The sequence below is a fragment of the Centropristis striata genome, chromosome 3, assembly GCF_030273125.1.
Source record: "Centropristis striata isolate RG_2023a ecotype Rhode Island chromosome 3, C.striata_1.0, whole genome shotgun sequence".
Classification (NCBI taxonomy): Eukaryota; Metazoa; Chordata; class Actinopteri; order Perciformes; family Serranidae; genus Centropristis; species Centropristis striata.
This window is the reverse complement of record NC_081519.1, coordinates 15,150,662-15,168,565: the sequence shown is the minus strand read 5'-3', so window position 1 is coordinate 15,168,565 and position 17,904 is coordinate 15,150,662. Positions and strand designations below refer to the sequence as shown.

The following is a 17,904-nucleotide window of genomic DNA, read 5'->3' as shown; positions in this document are numbered from 1 at the left end:
GCATTACTCTACACAAAGTAAAGGGATTTGTTTTTAAATACGATATATATATATATTTTTGCAGTTACTCTGTACCTTATATTCCTTATGATTCCTTCTTTACTGTTGATGCAAGCAGATGTATTTACAGGACAACTGTCTCTTGAAAGCAACACACTAAGAATCAAAGTTCTGTTTTGGATAAACAAATATAATTTTGCAAAGACAATGCTGAAAACAAATCAGCGCTCACCCTGCAGTGAATTATTTTAGCTCTCTGGCAGTGACAGTCTTGCAATCTCCTATATGAGAAACATTTTTTTATATTTTATTTAAATCAAACTGTTTAAATCCTGTTTTTGAAATGATGAAGGGATTTTAATCAAGACACACTTTAACTCTCATGTGTCATTACAAGTTAAGTAGTCCTTCAGCTGGCTGTTTGGACTCATCATTCTGATAACTCCATAACGGTGCATGATTATTACATTTTGATATAATAACAGTAAAACTGGGAATGCAAGTGTCAATATCTCAATATGCTTGTTTATCAGTTGACATTTCAAACACAGTTATAATTGTCTATCTCAGGCAAAAAGAAACAGAAAACATCTCTTTTTGATTTCCAAGTTGAAAATGTTTTTATATATCACAAGTGCCACATATTTCGTGACACATTCATATGAGATTGCGTTATTCTTCCTGCAGTGATTTGCCTCGGGACACCGTCTGGTATGGTTCAGTTAGTTTGTGAGTGGGTGATAAGTTGCCCTTGAATGAAGTCATCAGTGGTGAATGAACGACACAGCCTAAACTCTCCATCACACAGATGAAGGGAGGAGACAAAGAGGAACAGCACAATTACCCGCCTGAGGGGTAATAAATGCCTCTCCCTTGGAAGCAATTCCTTCCCTGTGCAACACACTGAACCATTTACCAATTATCTTTTACCTACAGGGTAACATACAGGGTCACTTACTGTAAAGCTGTTCTACAAATAGAGGAGGCTTCATGTAAGTAAATGCTCCTACAGCTTTGTTTGTTTCAACTAGCCATAAAAAATGACTGTTACATCTATATAAATTGCATGGTAGAGGGCATGGAGTTTCACAGCATAGTGGTAATAATAAGAAAAAATGTTTGGTCTATTTTATCTTCAAATGTGTGGGGTGTTTCATATATGCATGTACTGTTGCCTATGAGCAACATTACACTACAGTAAATCCTGTACAATAATGAGTCATAATGATGTAGGTGGAATTAACATTTACATGGACTATCAACAACGGGGTAAAACATCATCTATTCTTTACAAGCAATTTGCAGATGATCGGCTAGTTATTAGGCATCTGCAAATGTTTTATGACATTTATAAAAGGTTACAGAAACGGCATCAGGCAGTGCCATGAACAGGCTTGCCATTCGAGCATAATATGCAGCGGTTGTTCACACGTTGGTTCAGCTAATCACCTATCAAACTAAGACAACAACAAGTGTTTCTAGAATGAGTCTGACCTGTCTTTCCCTGTGTGCGACGGCTGCCCCGGCCGCCAGGGTGGCGGCGGCTGGCTGGGGCGGGGGGCTAGTAGGGGCGGTTGGCGTCCTTTGGCCTCTTCAGCTGCACCTTGAGTCTTTTCATGCCGATCTGGAAGCCGTTCATTGATTGGATGGCAGCTTGGGCACTACCTGGGTTATCGAAGCTCACAAACCCTGGGGGGAAAGGCCATCAGAGAGAGAGACACAAGGATGTGGTTAGATGAAGAGGCAAGGACAGTTTGGAGTTACAAAATAATGGATAATGAGGATGGGTTCAATAAGATGAAACAGGGATGTATAATTATAAAACTGTGCAATAAGATTCAAATCATGTAATCTGTACATTAAACAGCAAACATTCACACAAAATAGGTATTAGCATTAATATAACAAGTTCTACAACTGTAAAATACAACATCTCATAAGCATTAATAAAGCTTACATACAGTATGACAACAACAATAAATCACAGTTGTAACAGAGCACAGCATGCAAACAAAATCACAATATGAACTTGGTGATGGGATGTAAAACCAAAACATCAACGTGGTTGTGCTATTTTGGAGTTTCGGTTTTTAACTTCCACTTGAGAGCATCGAATCACAAATTAAAACCTGCATCTCAAAATTGCAACACGAATAATACAACATTAATGTTGTGTTGTATTAATGAGCAAACGCTACTTTGCAAATAGGTTGCACCTGACGTACTCTCCATTAAATATTCTGCACAATCCATTTATAATTTGCCACATAATTATACGTTCGGCTAAATTGTGCTGTCAGTGGCACAAAGTGAGACAGCAGTCTCTCTGTCTTTGCATCTTAGAGCAACATGTACAGCATGGAGTGCTTTTGCTTACAGCGAGTTAGAGAGTCAGCATCTGCCTCACTTTTATCGTGATCACTTTGACTATTGATGTATACCAGTGATATATATAGCACTGAAATATAAAATATGCAATATAAGAAATTAGTTAGAGCTTCAAAAGAAAACAGCTTTAATGATTAATAGAAAATCCAGATAAACTCATTCTCTATTCTTTCTTTTGAGTAACAACCAGCTTTTGCACAACTCTAGAGAAACTCTCCACTGTTTTGTTTTCATTTTTATAAGGGAGGGGTGTTGAGAGGTTAGGAAGGGGTGTTGACTGCGGTAAAGAAGGTGATTAGTAAAAAAGAATAATCAGAATAAATAACCAATAATCTTTTGGTTTGTTCATTTTTACCCACCAAAGCATTTACTTTGGTTTGTCGCCCGATCCACAAACACTTTGGAGGAGATGACATTACCGAAAGGCAGGAACATCTGCATCAGCTCTCCATCCCCAAACTCCTGAGGGAGGTGGTAGATGAACAGGTTGCAACCCTCTGGTCCTGCACACGGAAACAGAGAGAGAGAGAGAAGGGGAGAGAAAAAAGAGATAAGGGCAAAGGTCAGGGAAAGAAAGACAAAAAGAGAGAGAGAGAGAGAAAAGGTCGCCCGCGGCAGGAGAAGACTTCATGATGATGAAGAGAGAGCATAGTCTCAGTGATGGTGAACAAAAACAGCTTCATAGAGTGATTGTTGGTCCCACATAAACACATTTTTCTGCCAAAATTAGAACAGTTTAGGTTATTTCAAAAGATTTATATATTTCAGTTTTTCCTCACTAATTTTGAGTAGTTAAAAACTGTCATGTCGGTCAAAAATGTCACATATTTTTATGCACCAATCAGGATTTAGCAATGTCTGAACAATTGATTAAAAAAACCCCATTAAAGCTGAAAGTATTCGTTAATTATTGGATTAGTTGATGGACAGAAAAATGATCTGAAACTATTTGATTTCAAGCTAAAAAAAATCCAGAGTGTCACCTTCTCTATTGTGTGACTTTCCACTTTTCTCTGTCTTATTTGACAGAAAATTGAAAATCTCTTGGTTTTGGACTATTCGTTGGACTAAACAAGATATTTAAAGATGATAATTTATACTATTTCCTGATGAAGCAGTGGCCCACTTAGTCGAATTTGCAACATGAAAGCTCCAAACTGCATCATGAGATCATTTGCTCCCCTGTTAATTTAGTTTTTTTGCAGTTTAACTAATCACAACAAACTCATGGAACCCCCGCAGGACTCACAAATGTATCTGCAATTTGTGAGTCCTGTGGGGTTCTTACATAGCTCGCAAATCTCTTTTGTGAAACTTTACCTGAAGGTTTGACTGTTCAGCTCTTAATAAATAATAGCTATGGCTGTTTTCCTATTTAATGTTATAGAAAAATCTATATTTGAAAACTTTTATGTGTTGTGATCGTCGAGCTTGAAACATATTCTCCTTTGTGAACTTGAGTTTAGCATCAGAGAAAACAGAAAAGTGCAGAGCAGTTTATCTCAGCGTGCAGTCATTAGTTGACAGTAATTTCTGGTGGTTTGACAGTTTGAGCTGTAAAAGAAAACTCACATGTTCAGCATTCACAGCTTTCAGGTGTCCCCAGTCAAATGACTAATAACTGCTCAAATGGGAGCCTCTGGGATGCCACAGCTGTTAAATGATGTGCACTGTTTTGTTTATTTTCCACAAGAGGGCAGTAAGGTTTTAAGCTTGGGTGTCCCACAGCTGGAGGTCACTGAGTTCATGAGCAGGTTTACAGCTCAGTTTGAAACACTCAGCAATGGTAGTAAAGTTAGTTACCCTACAAAAAGCAAGCATTGCATCATATATATACATATATATGATCATAACCTGAAAATACTCTTATTTTTATTTATCTTTTAATTTAATCTTGATTAAAAAGGCTGAAAAATAAAGGCTGTGAGCTAGTCAGTTTTCTCTATTCAGTCCTGACACATACAGTACCCTGTGTTAGTGTGAGTACTCTGAAGATTCTGTTTTTGACAGACAGACGAGAGGTGAAATCATTCCTGAAAACAAAGCGAGGGCTGTGAATTGCCTGTATATTTTTAAACATATGTTTTTATTCCAAGACTATATTGGCCAGAGATTTAAAGACAAACAGAGAAGTAAATATGAATAAATGTTTGCAGCTTGTATGAACATTTAGGAATGAATGGTGTGCCGTGTGTGTGTGTGTGTGTGTGTGTGTGTGTGTGTGTGTGTGTGTGTGTGTGTGTGTGCGTGTGTGTGTGTTACCTTCTCGTTGCTGCTGTGGAATGATGGGTGGAGGGTGGGGGAAGGCTTGGCTGATCTGGCCGTATGCAGCGGGGTAGGCTGCTGAGACACATACACACAGAGCGCGGATCAGATAACAGTCATGACCAGAGCGCACACACTCACACACACACAGACACACAGACACACAGACACACAGACACACACACACACACACACACACACACACACACACACACACACACACACACTCTGATACATACAAACAATGTGATATATGCAGGCGCACAGCAGGCAATCGATCAGATAACAGACACAATTGTGTACATGTTTCCCTCACACACACACACACGCACTGAGAGAATAAATTGATGCAGTGAGACTGAAACATTTCATGTTACATGATCAAAATTCTAATTTAGACAAAGGAATCTTTATCTTTCTCCATTCTCTCTCTCTCTAACACACACACACACACACACACACACACACACACACACACACACACACACTCACACACAGATCAGTGGTGCTGTGAGAGTGACAGACAGACCTGCATACTGCTGGACTCCTGTGTAAGCCTGCTGGAGAGGATCAGCTGCAGTGGGACTTTGAGCTGCTCCACCAGAGACACAGAGAGTAGAAGAGAGGAGGTGGTGGAGCGGGGGGATAGATGGAGGTGTGTGTGTGTGTGTGTGTGTGTAGGGGGAGAGAGATGAGGCGGAGAGAGACGGTGGGAGAATGTAGATGGAGGAGAGGGCACAGAGGAAGGCGAGAGTAATATATAACAAGGGTGAGAGGGAGGAGGGATGGAAGGAGAGGCGATGGAGAGAAGAACAGACAGGAGAAGAAAAGCAGAAAGGTTAGAGAGCCGAACAGCGAGGTGTCCGCTTGCGTTGCTTTCAGTGTGTGAGGAACTGAATTCTGAATCTCTCTCTTTTTTCCTGAGGTTTTTACTTCCTGCTAAAGCATTTCAAAAGTAGCTCATTTTTCCCCAGACAAGCAGAAAAGTAAAACTTTGAAGGACCACAGTGAAAACAAAAAACAATACACGGCTCCACTGTCACCACAGGAAAGGAAGAAAATTGTACATACTGAAATCTATCAAAAACAAATCCTATGAAGAACACATTCATTTATTTTTGACACTCTACTGTGGCTAGACATGTAAAACACGACAATTACAATACACACTTTACAACACTGGATGCACCTGTTGCTATAATTTCACATGTGGGAGATACAGTTAATTATTTACAAATTAAATGGGAAAGGATTCCCCCTTTGTTAACACACTTGGAGCTACCAAATATGCTAGGCCACACTTATTACTACCCATCTGTACACATAGTACATGCACATTATGTACACCACTGAGAAAACACACACACACACACACACACACCGATAACCAAGTACACACACGGAAAACCCCACCATCACCAAAAACCAAAATAATACTGAACACACCGTTGACTAACAGCAACACTGAAAAACGGTTCAGATAGCCAGAAGAAAGGAGAGTACGGGCTCAAATGAAGGTCAATACATTCTAAGCTTGTAAAGTCATGTTCAGAAATAATTTTAAAAATGAGTTTGTGAATGTGTAGAAAAGATTTGTAGTGGTAGAAATTTTTTTTTTTAAATGTCTAAATACAATTTGTAAACATACTACATAATGCATTCTAAACTGCTTACAGCACTGTTTAATTGTAGTTATACACATTCATAATTCTATATATCAATAATCATAACACATTCTTAAGTAATAAATTATAAGTTATAAGGTCAATGGTCATAATACCTCATGATTGCTGGTCATTTACAGACAGACTTTTTTGCGAGGATCATTGTGTATTATAATTCCTATAGTTGTATTTCATTTAAATATTTTTTTATAATGCATTAAAATCACTGTGATATTGCATAATATTGTGATTATAGGGTCTGGGATTAGGCTAATCTTCACCAATATTATGCATCATAAGTATGTTTATTATGCAGAAACAATGTTAGACCAGCAAGTATTAAGTAGTATTACACTTGACATAAAAGTCATTATAAAGTGTTTTATGATGTCATATGATAATTGTTATGAAGCATTATGAATATTTCTGAGTGCTTATAATTATCCAGTGCTATAAGTACATTTGAACGCATTATAAATATGTTAATAATGCATCATAGATATGGGCTTGCAGAAACAAAGTCATTCGGTGAACAGCAGTAAAGTATTATGATACTTGACCTTATATGTCATGATAAAATGCTTCAAAATGTCTTATCATCATTTCTAGAAAGCATTATAAATATTTATTACTACTTATAAATATAATTATACAGTGCCATAAGCTGATTTTTAATGCATTGCGAGAATGTTAATAATGCATTACAGACATAGGTTTCATACAAAGTGTTATCCTTTTTACTAAACATTCACAACATGTCGGTTTTTCAGAGGTTTACAAAGAAAGACATAAAACCACAGGCTTTGAAATCTTTTCTGAACATTATTTCACAAGCTCCAAATCTTATTGACCCTTATTTGAGCCCACAGGGGACGTGAAATGAAGAGAGGGGAAGAGGATGAGGAGAAGGGAGAGGAGTGCTACCTTCAGAGAGAGAAGAGAGGAAGCAGCCACCCTGAACCCCAAAACAACTCCGCGGAGCCACGCCCAAGCCGTTTTTCTCCGAGTCCTCCCTAAAAACCACCTCCTGCAACACTGGAGAGACAAGAGTGTAAAAAAAAAAAAAAAAAGACAGATTTTTTTTCCTTCCACCTCTTCACAGACAAAAACCAATGAGGTACTAGCCACGGCTCATGACACAAGCGCATACTTAGGCTCCAGCAGCCCATAAGCACCTTTGCCAAACACTCATCTCCTCGACATGCTGACTGTCTGTGGGCTAAATTCGCTGGCCTCGGCCGTCTGAACATGCTTCAAGGCTATTCACGCCTGTAAGCCAGCAGCATGCACACTTTCCCGTTACAATAAATGCTTTTACTGCCGAGTGTCTCTAAGGATTTAAGTTTAATAAGACAAACAGTGTATTCATAATTTATACAGCATTATATTTTTTCTCTAGGTTGTTTTGTGTGTTTGCATACATGCCCCTGAATTTCTCAAACTTACCAGGATAATGGTGTATCCCGTTGGTGAAGACAGCCTCAGCGGGAGGCTGCCCATTTGCCTGGGGGGGCGGCATGCCAGTAAAACCATTTACACTAATGGGGGAGGGGATGCTGGTCACTGTGGGGGCGCTGATGCCTGGAGGAGTACTGCCACCTGCAGCCACGGGTCAGACAGAGAGAAACAGTGAGCATTACACGGCATTTTTTTTCTAAGACATTATGGAGAAGTTTTACTTTGACTGGCCACCTAGTAACTCTTGGAAATGTCAGAGGGGTCGGTCCAGTGGGCCGGTGAAGACACTAAATGTCAAGGCTGATTTCTTGTCCCAGTATGGCCCTTACTGTGACACAACAGCCATTAAATCCAATTCTTAGACATATTGTATAAGAATAGTGGATACTGTGTTGATATCGTATGGGTACCAATTATGTATTTGTCTCAGGTGACTGCATATTATGCTACAGTGGGTTATGTTCAATTGTCCCCCTGAATGCATCTAGGAACACATAGAATCTGTGTATTAAAAAAAGCCCATTAAATCCAGTGCACTTTGTTCCTTCGTACTGTATTTTCCCCACTATAGTGCTACAGTAAGGCTTTAAAGGAGCATACTGTTTTTATTCATTACATATTATGTTTATGTTACCATTATTTTCGTATGCATCTAATCCATTTTTTTACTAACTGAAACTGTGTGTGGCTGGTAGTGTTTTCACCTGGATGTGTCATCATGGCATGGAGAGACCTACTGTAGTGGGAACAACCACAGAGACAGTTTTGAGTACTTTCCAGTTGTTCATATTTCAGTCTCTGACTATGGACAGATTTTGTCTACATGTTACTAGTCACAAAACTTGACAGGTGTGTAGGTGAGATCGAAATAAAAGCAGGGAAAAGTAGGGGGTGTAGGAAGATGGCAAGGGGTCATTGGCTGCACCACTTCACAGGCCTGATTTAACCATAGATCTAATTATCATGCCTGAGATTCAGAAGTCAGGGATCTTTTAATTGAGTCAGAAAAAAATTGTATTTGCATATTTGAAATAGCTCAATTCACACAATCATATACGCTGGATATACCTTTGTCATGGTTAATTTGAGATTGAATGTTATTTGAATTTGATGATCTGCTCAAATACAGAATTCTCCGTGTATAAGTGCCCCGCATTTTACCCCACTTGGTCTCAATAATGGACGCAGACTGTTTGAGGGACAGAGGCTAAAAAAAATAATGTGGTGGGCCACCAGCAAGAAGAATGTTTTCTAGCATGCACGGCAGTTTATGTAGCAATATATTCGGTTTTCTTCAGAAAGGCACCTATTAGTGCACTGCATCTGTTTTTCTCTACTTGGAGAGCTCATATGCCGTTTTCATAGGACACCCTAGAGGGCAAGTTGTCATATCTTATCTACCATAGGTGCATCTAAGAAGGAACTTTTGCTTCCTTTCTTTGAACATGGGGGCAACCCCCACCTCCTCCGATTCCACCAGTGGTCACTCGGATCCACTGTTTGCCCTGTTGCTCTTTAACTTTTGGTATTTCACCATTGTTACCTGACGTTGGGGTCAGCGGTGCTCCTGGGATGCCGTTGATGGTGGCCATGTGCTGCATTTGGGCAGCAGCAAAGGCCGCCATTGGACTGAGGTAGCCTCCCTGGCCTACAGACGCCATCAATGCCGCCTGCTGCTGCACCTACACAGTGGAGGAGAGGAGAGTTTAAAGACGATTGAGAATTTAGAGCTTGGACTTAGAGGTTTCTGAGTGAAGAAGAGTGGGGATATAAAAGGAAAGTGAGGGAAATAGTACCTATCAAATAAAAAGTTTTTAATCTTACAAAATGTGTTAATCTTTTCATCATATACTGGTAAAAAAACAATATTCCTTTTAGAAGTTGCTCATCTTTTCATATGTGAGCTAGGCTTGAGCACTCCATTTATCCATTCATTGAATAAATAACTGTGGATAAAGAAGACGTTTTGCGGGGCGTCTTGCCTGAGCGTAGGCTCCGTAGGCTCCAAACTGCAGGGCCATAGGGTTGAAGATGCCCATCTGACCAGCCATCTGCTGCATGCGGCGGATGGTGCGCTCCTTATCCGTGTCGGCGAACTTCACCACCAGACTGGATGAGGCACCCTGTGCACCAACCCATCCACCCACCCACACATACACACACAAACACGCCACGCAGAACATGTTAGTGTGTACCGATACACATGACATAAGCTTGTATCGGCACTTGCGCACACATTCACACAGCAGTTAGGATGGGTCATGTGCAAAGGACAAATTCCTTTACTGGGATTAATAAAGTATAGCTTAACTTAACTTTAAGAAGGTAATTAAGCTCTTTGTGACTCATCCCTCTACGTGACTCACCTCTCTCACATAAATCTACATGCTCACAGTTAGGATGTACTCACAGGCATTGTCTGGCTGCCGTGAAGTGCACTGATGGCTGCCTGAGCTTCAGCATGAGAGGAGTATTTTACAAATGCACAGCCTAAAGAGAGAAAGAGAGAGAGAGGGGAGAAAATGACTAAGGGGAAAAAGAGACAGCGAGAACAAAAGAGAAAAGTTTGCTGAAAAGTATATCACACAGTATCACCGCAAAACATTGCCAGTAACAAGACAAAAAGTAAAACGATTCTCGTTTTTTTTTCTTCACGCAGGATAAGTTTCCTACAGCATTACAGCAACAAACATTTAGTAAACAAAGCCCTCTTTGCTGAGGAGGGCTGTGGATCGACGCTCAATAAGCGGGCTAAACATGCCACTCTGACACCATTAACAACTTTGAGATCCTCTGATGGGGCTTAAAATGCCACAGCATTCTGGTGTCGCTTACTATTGACAAGCCCGTTGATGAATTTGAATGATCAAGTTCCCAGTAATTATTGAGCTAAAGCCCACTTAGCCGAGTAAGCTGGCTGATGAGGCCTTGTTAATGGAGCTTCACGGAGGAATCAGAATGATCAAGCCCACTGTAATCATCGGGCTTAGTTATCATCGGGCCTCATTGATTGGCTGCTAAGCCCACTGATGAACTTCATGCAGTGAACTTGTGTAGCACTCTGACAACATTTCGAAAGGACATTTTTCTGGCATGACATGAAGCCCGGTGGTTAATAAGGAGGTCGACTTGTTTTTTTCCTTATCAGAGCCATGTAGGTTGACTCGGAAGGTTAATGGGGTTCATCTGTAAAGAGTTGGTGGTTTATATCTCTCATCCCTGTGGGCAAAGCCTTCAAATGGCATTTACTGCCGAAATTTACAGAATCTACAGTATTCTTATGTAACAGCCCCTCTGATGGTTGTGAAATAGCTCGCTTTGACATCACTCAACATGGAGTGTTTAAGGAAAACTTTGCAAAGTCACCAACTTTGAAAGGCCAAATCATTTCTGTGCAGTAGCCTGTGAAAAAAAGTCTGCTGGCTCAAAGTCATAAACAGCTATAAACTCACCTTTGCTGTTTCCGTCGGGACCTCTGAGGATGGTGCATTCCTCGATGCTGCCGAAGGACTCAAAAAGGCGCCGCACGTCATCTTCTGACTGTTGCTTGTTGAGCATGCCCACAAAGAGCTTTCTGTCTTCTAAAAGGAAAAGGAATAGGTCACGATCAGAGGATCAGAGATGCCTTTTGATATTCTACATAAAGGCACACTATGTTCACTGACATCGCAGCAGTTTTATTCATCCTTACTCGCATGTAAAAGATGTTTTGTGATACCACAGACTGTATATGTTATCCCAGGTAACATATGTTTCCCACCCATTTATTCACACATCTTTAGATCTCAATTGGGTTTAAATGAAGCCATTGCCTTAAAGCTATTTGCTTAACCACTAATTCTTGATGAGTATGCTTATTCTAAACAATGGATTCATGGTTATACGTAGGTGCTCAGCTCCATTTGAAAAAACATCAGCAATGCAATAACAATAGAATAACACTTAAAATGTTCATAACAAGTCAGTGACAGATGCTGTTAACTATATTACATCAACATGTAGAATTAGAATTTTGTTTTTTTAAGACAAATGGCACTAAATAAGCAGTCTCTGCTCATGCTACATTCAGTGGAGCTGGCTGAACATGGTCTGTATTTTAAACAGTATAGCATGTTTTTCCTGGTTTTACATTTAATACTTTCCACCATTACAGATTTATAGCGAAAGATAAACTTATGATCAAGGCAAGAAAGTGTTTTTCTGTGCAGCGTCTGTCCTGTGGGAACAAAGCTGGCACAGTGCCCTCAGAGTGAGCTCTGGTCACAGATGCTTATGTTGCAGCATTTCCACATTTATCTGATGGTAACAACAAAATGCTCGCTCACATTGCTGTTAGTACTGCTTGCTTGACCTATGTCAGTAAATCTGTGTCTATAGTTAAGTTTCCATCCAAATATATGGCAAATATTAACCAATAGTTTTTTTAAAAAAAGGGCAAAATAAATGCTTGTTTCCGTCCACAATCGTTATGCGATATTAGGAGTTGGTCCTTTGAAGTAAGCAGTAGGTAGCGCAAAGGAGTTAAAACCATTTCCCCAAAGCTGAAGAAAAGGGTGCAACAAGCGGGCAGTTTTTTAAAGTTTTTTTTCTGTTGTTTTACTGTATATTTTGCATGTTTCCTACTCTTACCCTTATTTTTAGTTTTTTTCTTAAACACCATGGAACTGTGAAAAATGTGATTTCAATCTCTCTGCGTCTTGTACATATGGAAAATTGACAAAATAAAGTTGACTTTGACTTCTTGACTCCTGATGGAGATATGACCTTTCCGTTTGTCTCATGTATCAGTGTGAGGAAGGTTGTTTTAGATCTGTGTGGAATGATTACAAAAATGCTTCACTTTTCCGCTATTTTCCATTTCTTTGCACTTTTGCCTTTATCAATAAACCAACTTTTTCACCTCAGCCAAGTGCTAAAACTTTTTTGTGATATTTCAAGATTATTGTACATACAGATGTACATATGTACATACAAACATATAACCATGTGCCTTATCTTTTTGTGACAGAACATTTATTTGATATTTTACAATCAGACTAAGCTACCGACCAGTTTACCTTACAATTGTAAAATAGCTCAAAATGTAGGAGGCTAATATGATAGTCCACTTTTCATGAGAGTATGTATGTTGTGGTTTCCTTTATCAGTAGCATCAAGTTCCATATCATGCAACTGTTTGCCTGTAATTATGTCATGCCAAAAAAAAAAAGCAGAGTGACCTTCTTTCTCCTGAAAACCTGTTGTAGTCAAGTTGTATGAATAATGTGATATGTCTGAACATGAAAGAAGAGAATACTCTCTTGTTAACTTTAGATGTTATATATGCTAAATGAATCCCTTATAGATCAATAAGTGAGACAAAGTGGATGCTGAGTCCGGTCTTCCGTTTTTCTTCTATCATATTACATGGTTGTGAATAAACTGCATGAAGAAAAACAACACTAACACACCTGCTGCATTTGTCTGCTATGACAAGATATCTAATAGAAACTAACAATGGCTTGTGTGACAGTCCCCGGGTCTGGCTTATCAGGCTAATCGGCCAATTTTTAGCACATCAAGTACTACCTGTGAGGAACTGTGTGCTGTCACAGGTATTAGACAGACGGACGCGCTGGTGTGCCTGTCCTCAGGTCAGAACATGATTAAAATTTAATGGATGTCTAAGTTAGGTTCCACAGCAAGTCTGTCCGGGGGGCTCTGTTTACATGTGACAACACATTTGGTTGTTATTACTATTAAATATGCATCGCAGACAGGATGCTCCTGCCTGCTGCACAATAATGAGGCAGCAATTTAACTGTGAAACAAATTAGACTAAAAATAAATATAATTTAACAGAAATAACAAGTAATATGCATATTAAGTCAAAGGTTACGGTGGATACGGCAGACAATTACATGAATGGGAGGGTACACAGGGAGCTATATGCACAGCACTGATAAAAATGCCCATTTTTTGTACAAGGGCAAAACAGATAACATTAGGGAAATTACTTGTTCATGTTATAAAGTCACACAGCACCAATTTAACACATTTCTTGCTCTATTTCTCATTATGAACACATAACATAGCAACCAATCTTTTGCTCATAGCAACTGCTGTACTTTTCTTTTTTTGAAGTTAAAATTGGTGTTTCAGAACATTTGGTGAAAAGTCTCTGTGGATGAAAAGTCACATATAACCTCAATCAAATTTAGCTTTTTCCAATTTTTTTTACCAAACAAACTTTTTTGCTGTCAAGAAGTTGATCTATTCAGATACAATTTCTTCTATATGGCTTTTGATAAAATATAGCCAGACTGAAGTCCAGCATTGGTTCATTATTCACCATGACAGCATGATTGAGTCACTGAATGAGTGTTTGAGGGAAATTGTGAGGCAGACGGTGAAAGTGTGTTAGTGCACAACAGTAGCAGATGTGTCGGTGTGCAAGGCCGTCTGTTTTTACGTTGCACAGAATCTGAGCTTTGTGGAAATGGATGTATATGTTCGGAAATTAATGAGCCTCGGTGCAATTGCCTCTGAATGTGCTCTGCAAATTAACGTGTGTGTAGAGGTGTAGTTATCTGTGTGTGTGCGTGCGTGCGTGCTTAGGGTCCGTTCTCCACAGCCTGTGCCTGACAGGGTGTCCTTGCAGAGTCAACAAGACTAATCTGCGCTCTGGCCTTGCACTGGAGGGGGGGTGCGTTGTGGGTGGGGGACTGTTTACAAGAGTGGAGCGCACATCAGGGGTGGAGGACACACACACACACATGCACACACAAATCTTGAAGTGTATGGCCCCCCACCATCTCACACACACATTCACGGTACACACCTCATTGGTGGATAAAGCCTACAGTTCTCCGGGGAAAGCACCAATAAACATTACATTTTTCTTTGGGAAAGGACTGTTTAGTAGGCAGAGAATTAACAAGAATCATTAAATATATATTACTGTATAATTTCATTTTTGTTGTTGTTCCTGAACAACAGTAGTATTCCTTTCCATTATAACATTATCAGTCACACCAGAAGCATTCTTTCCTTTTTACTTATACTCCACTATATTTTAGAGGGAAGTATTGTACTTATTCCAGTACATTTATACCTATAAAGTTATGTTTTCAGTGTGGTCTGTCAGTGGATTATAAGGATGTGACATTGGCCAAGGAAGAAGCCATTATTTTGGAGTTGATATGAATTATAGGGTCGGACACACAAATTAATTCTCACTTTTGTTAACACTATGAGATTGGGCATTTGGAATAATCAGGAAAAATTAGTTTCCTGATCCGTTTCCTTTGCTCCTCATTGAAATGCAAATATTATTAACAGCTGTCATTGTGCTATTTAAACACTGAGCAATAAAATATATATACAACAATATAATAAAAAAAATATGACTTTCCAACTCTGGAAATGGGACCAACCAAGGACCACATAAATGCACCGTTGGCCTTGGCGGAGGTCTGCTCTCTCTGAGTGCCATTATAATTCGCAGTTACTTTTCAGATTTTATATAAAAACACATTGCAAAAGACTAAACCAATGGCAGCCAACCCTTTTAACTTGTGACCCCTTATAAAACTGTGTGGTTGGGGCTCCTCATGTTTGAGATGTTTATGAGTCCCATAAGGTTTCCTTTTAACTGTCTGATGCTTAAATGATCACTTTTTTTTTTTACTATGGAAAAAATACAAAATAAATTAAAGAAGACCCCCCAGATTTATTTTGTGACCCACCGGAGGAGACCTGACTGAACAACCTAACTTTATATGATGTTAAAAGTACTTTTCTACTAAAAGTAGCTCCCACTCTACCAACTACATCAGTAAAATCCTACTTACACAGATGCATCATTATTAACAGTCTAATAATGTAATATATAATAATACAGTGTTTCAGCCACAGGGGACATCTTTCTGCAGAACTTTTGATACTTCTGTACTTCTACATCAGTAGGATTTTAAATGACTTTTACTTATTTTCACAGTGTTGTGCTGGTACTAGTAAAAGATCTAAGTCTTCCCACCACCGCAGCAATTAAAATGTAACACCCTGACAGTGCGATGTAGCTTTGCATTCATGCCTGAGAAAAACATCCAAGGGATTGAGAAGAAAAAAGGAATAGACACAGAAATAATCTTGAAAAAAATAGCAGTGAGCAGAACAGTCGAGGAGAATAGCAGTGGAGCCGAGGACGTACATACAGAGAGAGATAGACCCAAATAACAGACAGAGGCACGGACGGCCTGCATTGCCCTCACTTTGCTTCCTCACGCTCGGTGCTCGCCTCTGTTCCCTCCCGCTCCATCAATCATACTCAGAGCACCACCAAACTAAATAGAAAAGGATGTCGCACAATCTCTCCCCCTTTCCTTAAAGGTTTTTTTTCTTTTTACAGGCTAACACCTCTCTCTTAGTCCTTATATGCTTCTCTCTGCTTATCAACCTTCAACTCCTTGCATGCTCTATTTCCTTTTCCCCCCTCTCTCTCTTTCTTGTGACTGAAGAATCGCTCTGGTGCCAATTATATTAACAACTGCAAAGTTTGAAAGACTCCAGCCAAAAACGGTCAAACTGCATCAATCTTCTCTTGTACAGTGCATTGATTGATGTCAGGAGCAGGTCACTACATGTCTAGACATAGAAAATGCACTTTAAGCTGTCTAAGCTGTCAATACAGTACGCCACACACAAAATACCAGACAAGACTTTTATTCACACGGATCTGTCAATTGAATCTGCAGCTCGTTTGGCTGATACAAACTTGTGACACAAGTCAAATAGGGCTTGCTTTGTTACAGACAACGTGATTAAAGGTGTTTGACAAAAACAAGTGACCTGTTTTCCCCCGGAGCGTGTCATGACACGCATGCTTCTGTGTATGTGTGTGCATGTGTATGCATCAGCGCATATGATGAAACTCCAAGAAAGGAGCTAAAGGCAGCGCCGGCCAGGAGGAACGTTGTTTACATAATGCGTTCTGAATACTGGAGGGTCCGGCCAGGCCGCGCTGTCAGCCTGCGTCAAGGTACAGGGTATCGTCTAATGGGACAGATAATGGTGAGGCTGATATGCACAGGCAGCATGTTTGTACAGCTGGAACAAAGGGGAGGAAGGTAGCAAGGAAAGGAGAAGAATGAAGGAAGAAAGGGCGCACAGTACCTCCTCGACTCTCGCTGTCTGCTGGCTTCACCTGGATTGGTCTGTTCATCTGAGAAAGAGAGGAAAAGAAAGAAGAAAAAAAACCAGTAAGCATCATGTAATAGCACATGCTTTTAAACCTCTCACACCCACTCCAAAAAAAAAGTTTTTTCGAATCACTCAGCCAAATTGCGGGTAAAGTGTATTGAAAATCTCCAAAGCTGTAGCACTTATAGCCATTGGGGGAATAGCTGGTTGGGAATATGGGTTGGAAATATTATTTGATGTGAGATGAAAGGACAGAGAAGGGTTGGAAAGGGGGATAAGCAGAGGGATGAAGGGAACGATAGAAAGAGGGATGGAGGGAGGATGGTGGAGAGGTAACTCTGGGTCAGCAGAGCTACTGTGACTGTGTATCCTCTCTGTGGGTGCTGGATGCTCGTGTGCTATCATGAAGTGGTCTGTGTGGACTACTTAGATATATTGTGGTGGATGTACTGTACACACACACACACACACACACACACACACACACACACACACACACACACACACACACAAAGAGCAAAGTCAACCCACTGAATAAACTAGTATGTATAAGTTAAGCTTCACTGTAAAATATTCTTGCACAATCCTCTCTCAGCCTCACACACACACTTGTACACACACACACACTTGTACACACACACACACACACACACACACACACACACACAGGCAGTCTGTCCCCCAGTGAGACCTTTCCACAGTGTGTCCGCCGAGGCCCTCCTTTCATTTCACTCCTGCCTGTCAAACCTTCCCTCTCCGCCTCACCACCCTGCTAAACGCTCGCCGCCAATCAATTTTTAATAATGCCAATCGCCACGCTGCCAGGAGGAATGGAAGGAAGAAGGGAGGTGGGGTGGGGGGTGGGGGGGGGAGGGAGAGGAAAGGATAAAGCTAAGGATGAAAGGGGAGGAGAGAAGGTCAAGGTTCTGTGTGATGCAGCATCAGTGTT

General features: G+C 40.2%; 1 protein-coding gene across 1 annotated transcript in view; it reads right to left on the bottom strand.

Annotated features, from left to right (window-relative positions):
- Positions 1 to 17,904, bottom strand: part of celf4 (CUGBP, Elav-like family member 4) — a 95,475-nt gene that overhangs the window by 5,382 nt on the left and 72,189 nt on the right. Inside the window, exons 3-13 of the mRNA XM_059328422.1 lie at positions 16,929 to 16,977; positions 11,228 to 11,356; positions 10,186 to 10,265; positions 9,758 to 9,898; positions 9,319 to 9,457; positions 7,764 to 7,916; positions 7,242 to 7,352; positions 5,183 to 5,245; positions 4,651 to 4,731; positions 2,808 to 2,891; positions 1,495 to 1,689 (exon numbers count right to left, since the gene is read on the bottom strand). Of these exons, the coding sequence (XP_059184405.1) occupies positions 1,562 to 1,689; positions 2,808 to 2,891; positions 4,651 to 4,731; positions 5,183 to 5,245; positions 7,242 to 7,352; positions 7,764 to 7,916; positions 9,319 to 9,457; positions 9,758 to 9,898; positions 10,186 to 10,265; positions 11,228 to 11,356; positions 16,929 to 16,977 (1,158 nt within the window). The 3' untranslated portion in view covers positions 1,495 to 1,561. The remainder of the gene's footprint in view (positions 1 to 1,494; positions 1,690 to 2,807; positions 2,892 to 4,650; positions 4,732 to 5,182; positions 5,246 to 7,241; positions 7,353 to 7,763; positions 7,917 to 9,318; positions 9,458 to 9,757; positions 9,899 to 10,185; positions 10,266 to 11,227; positions 11,357 to 16,928; positions 16,978 to 17,904) is intronic.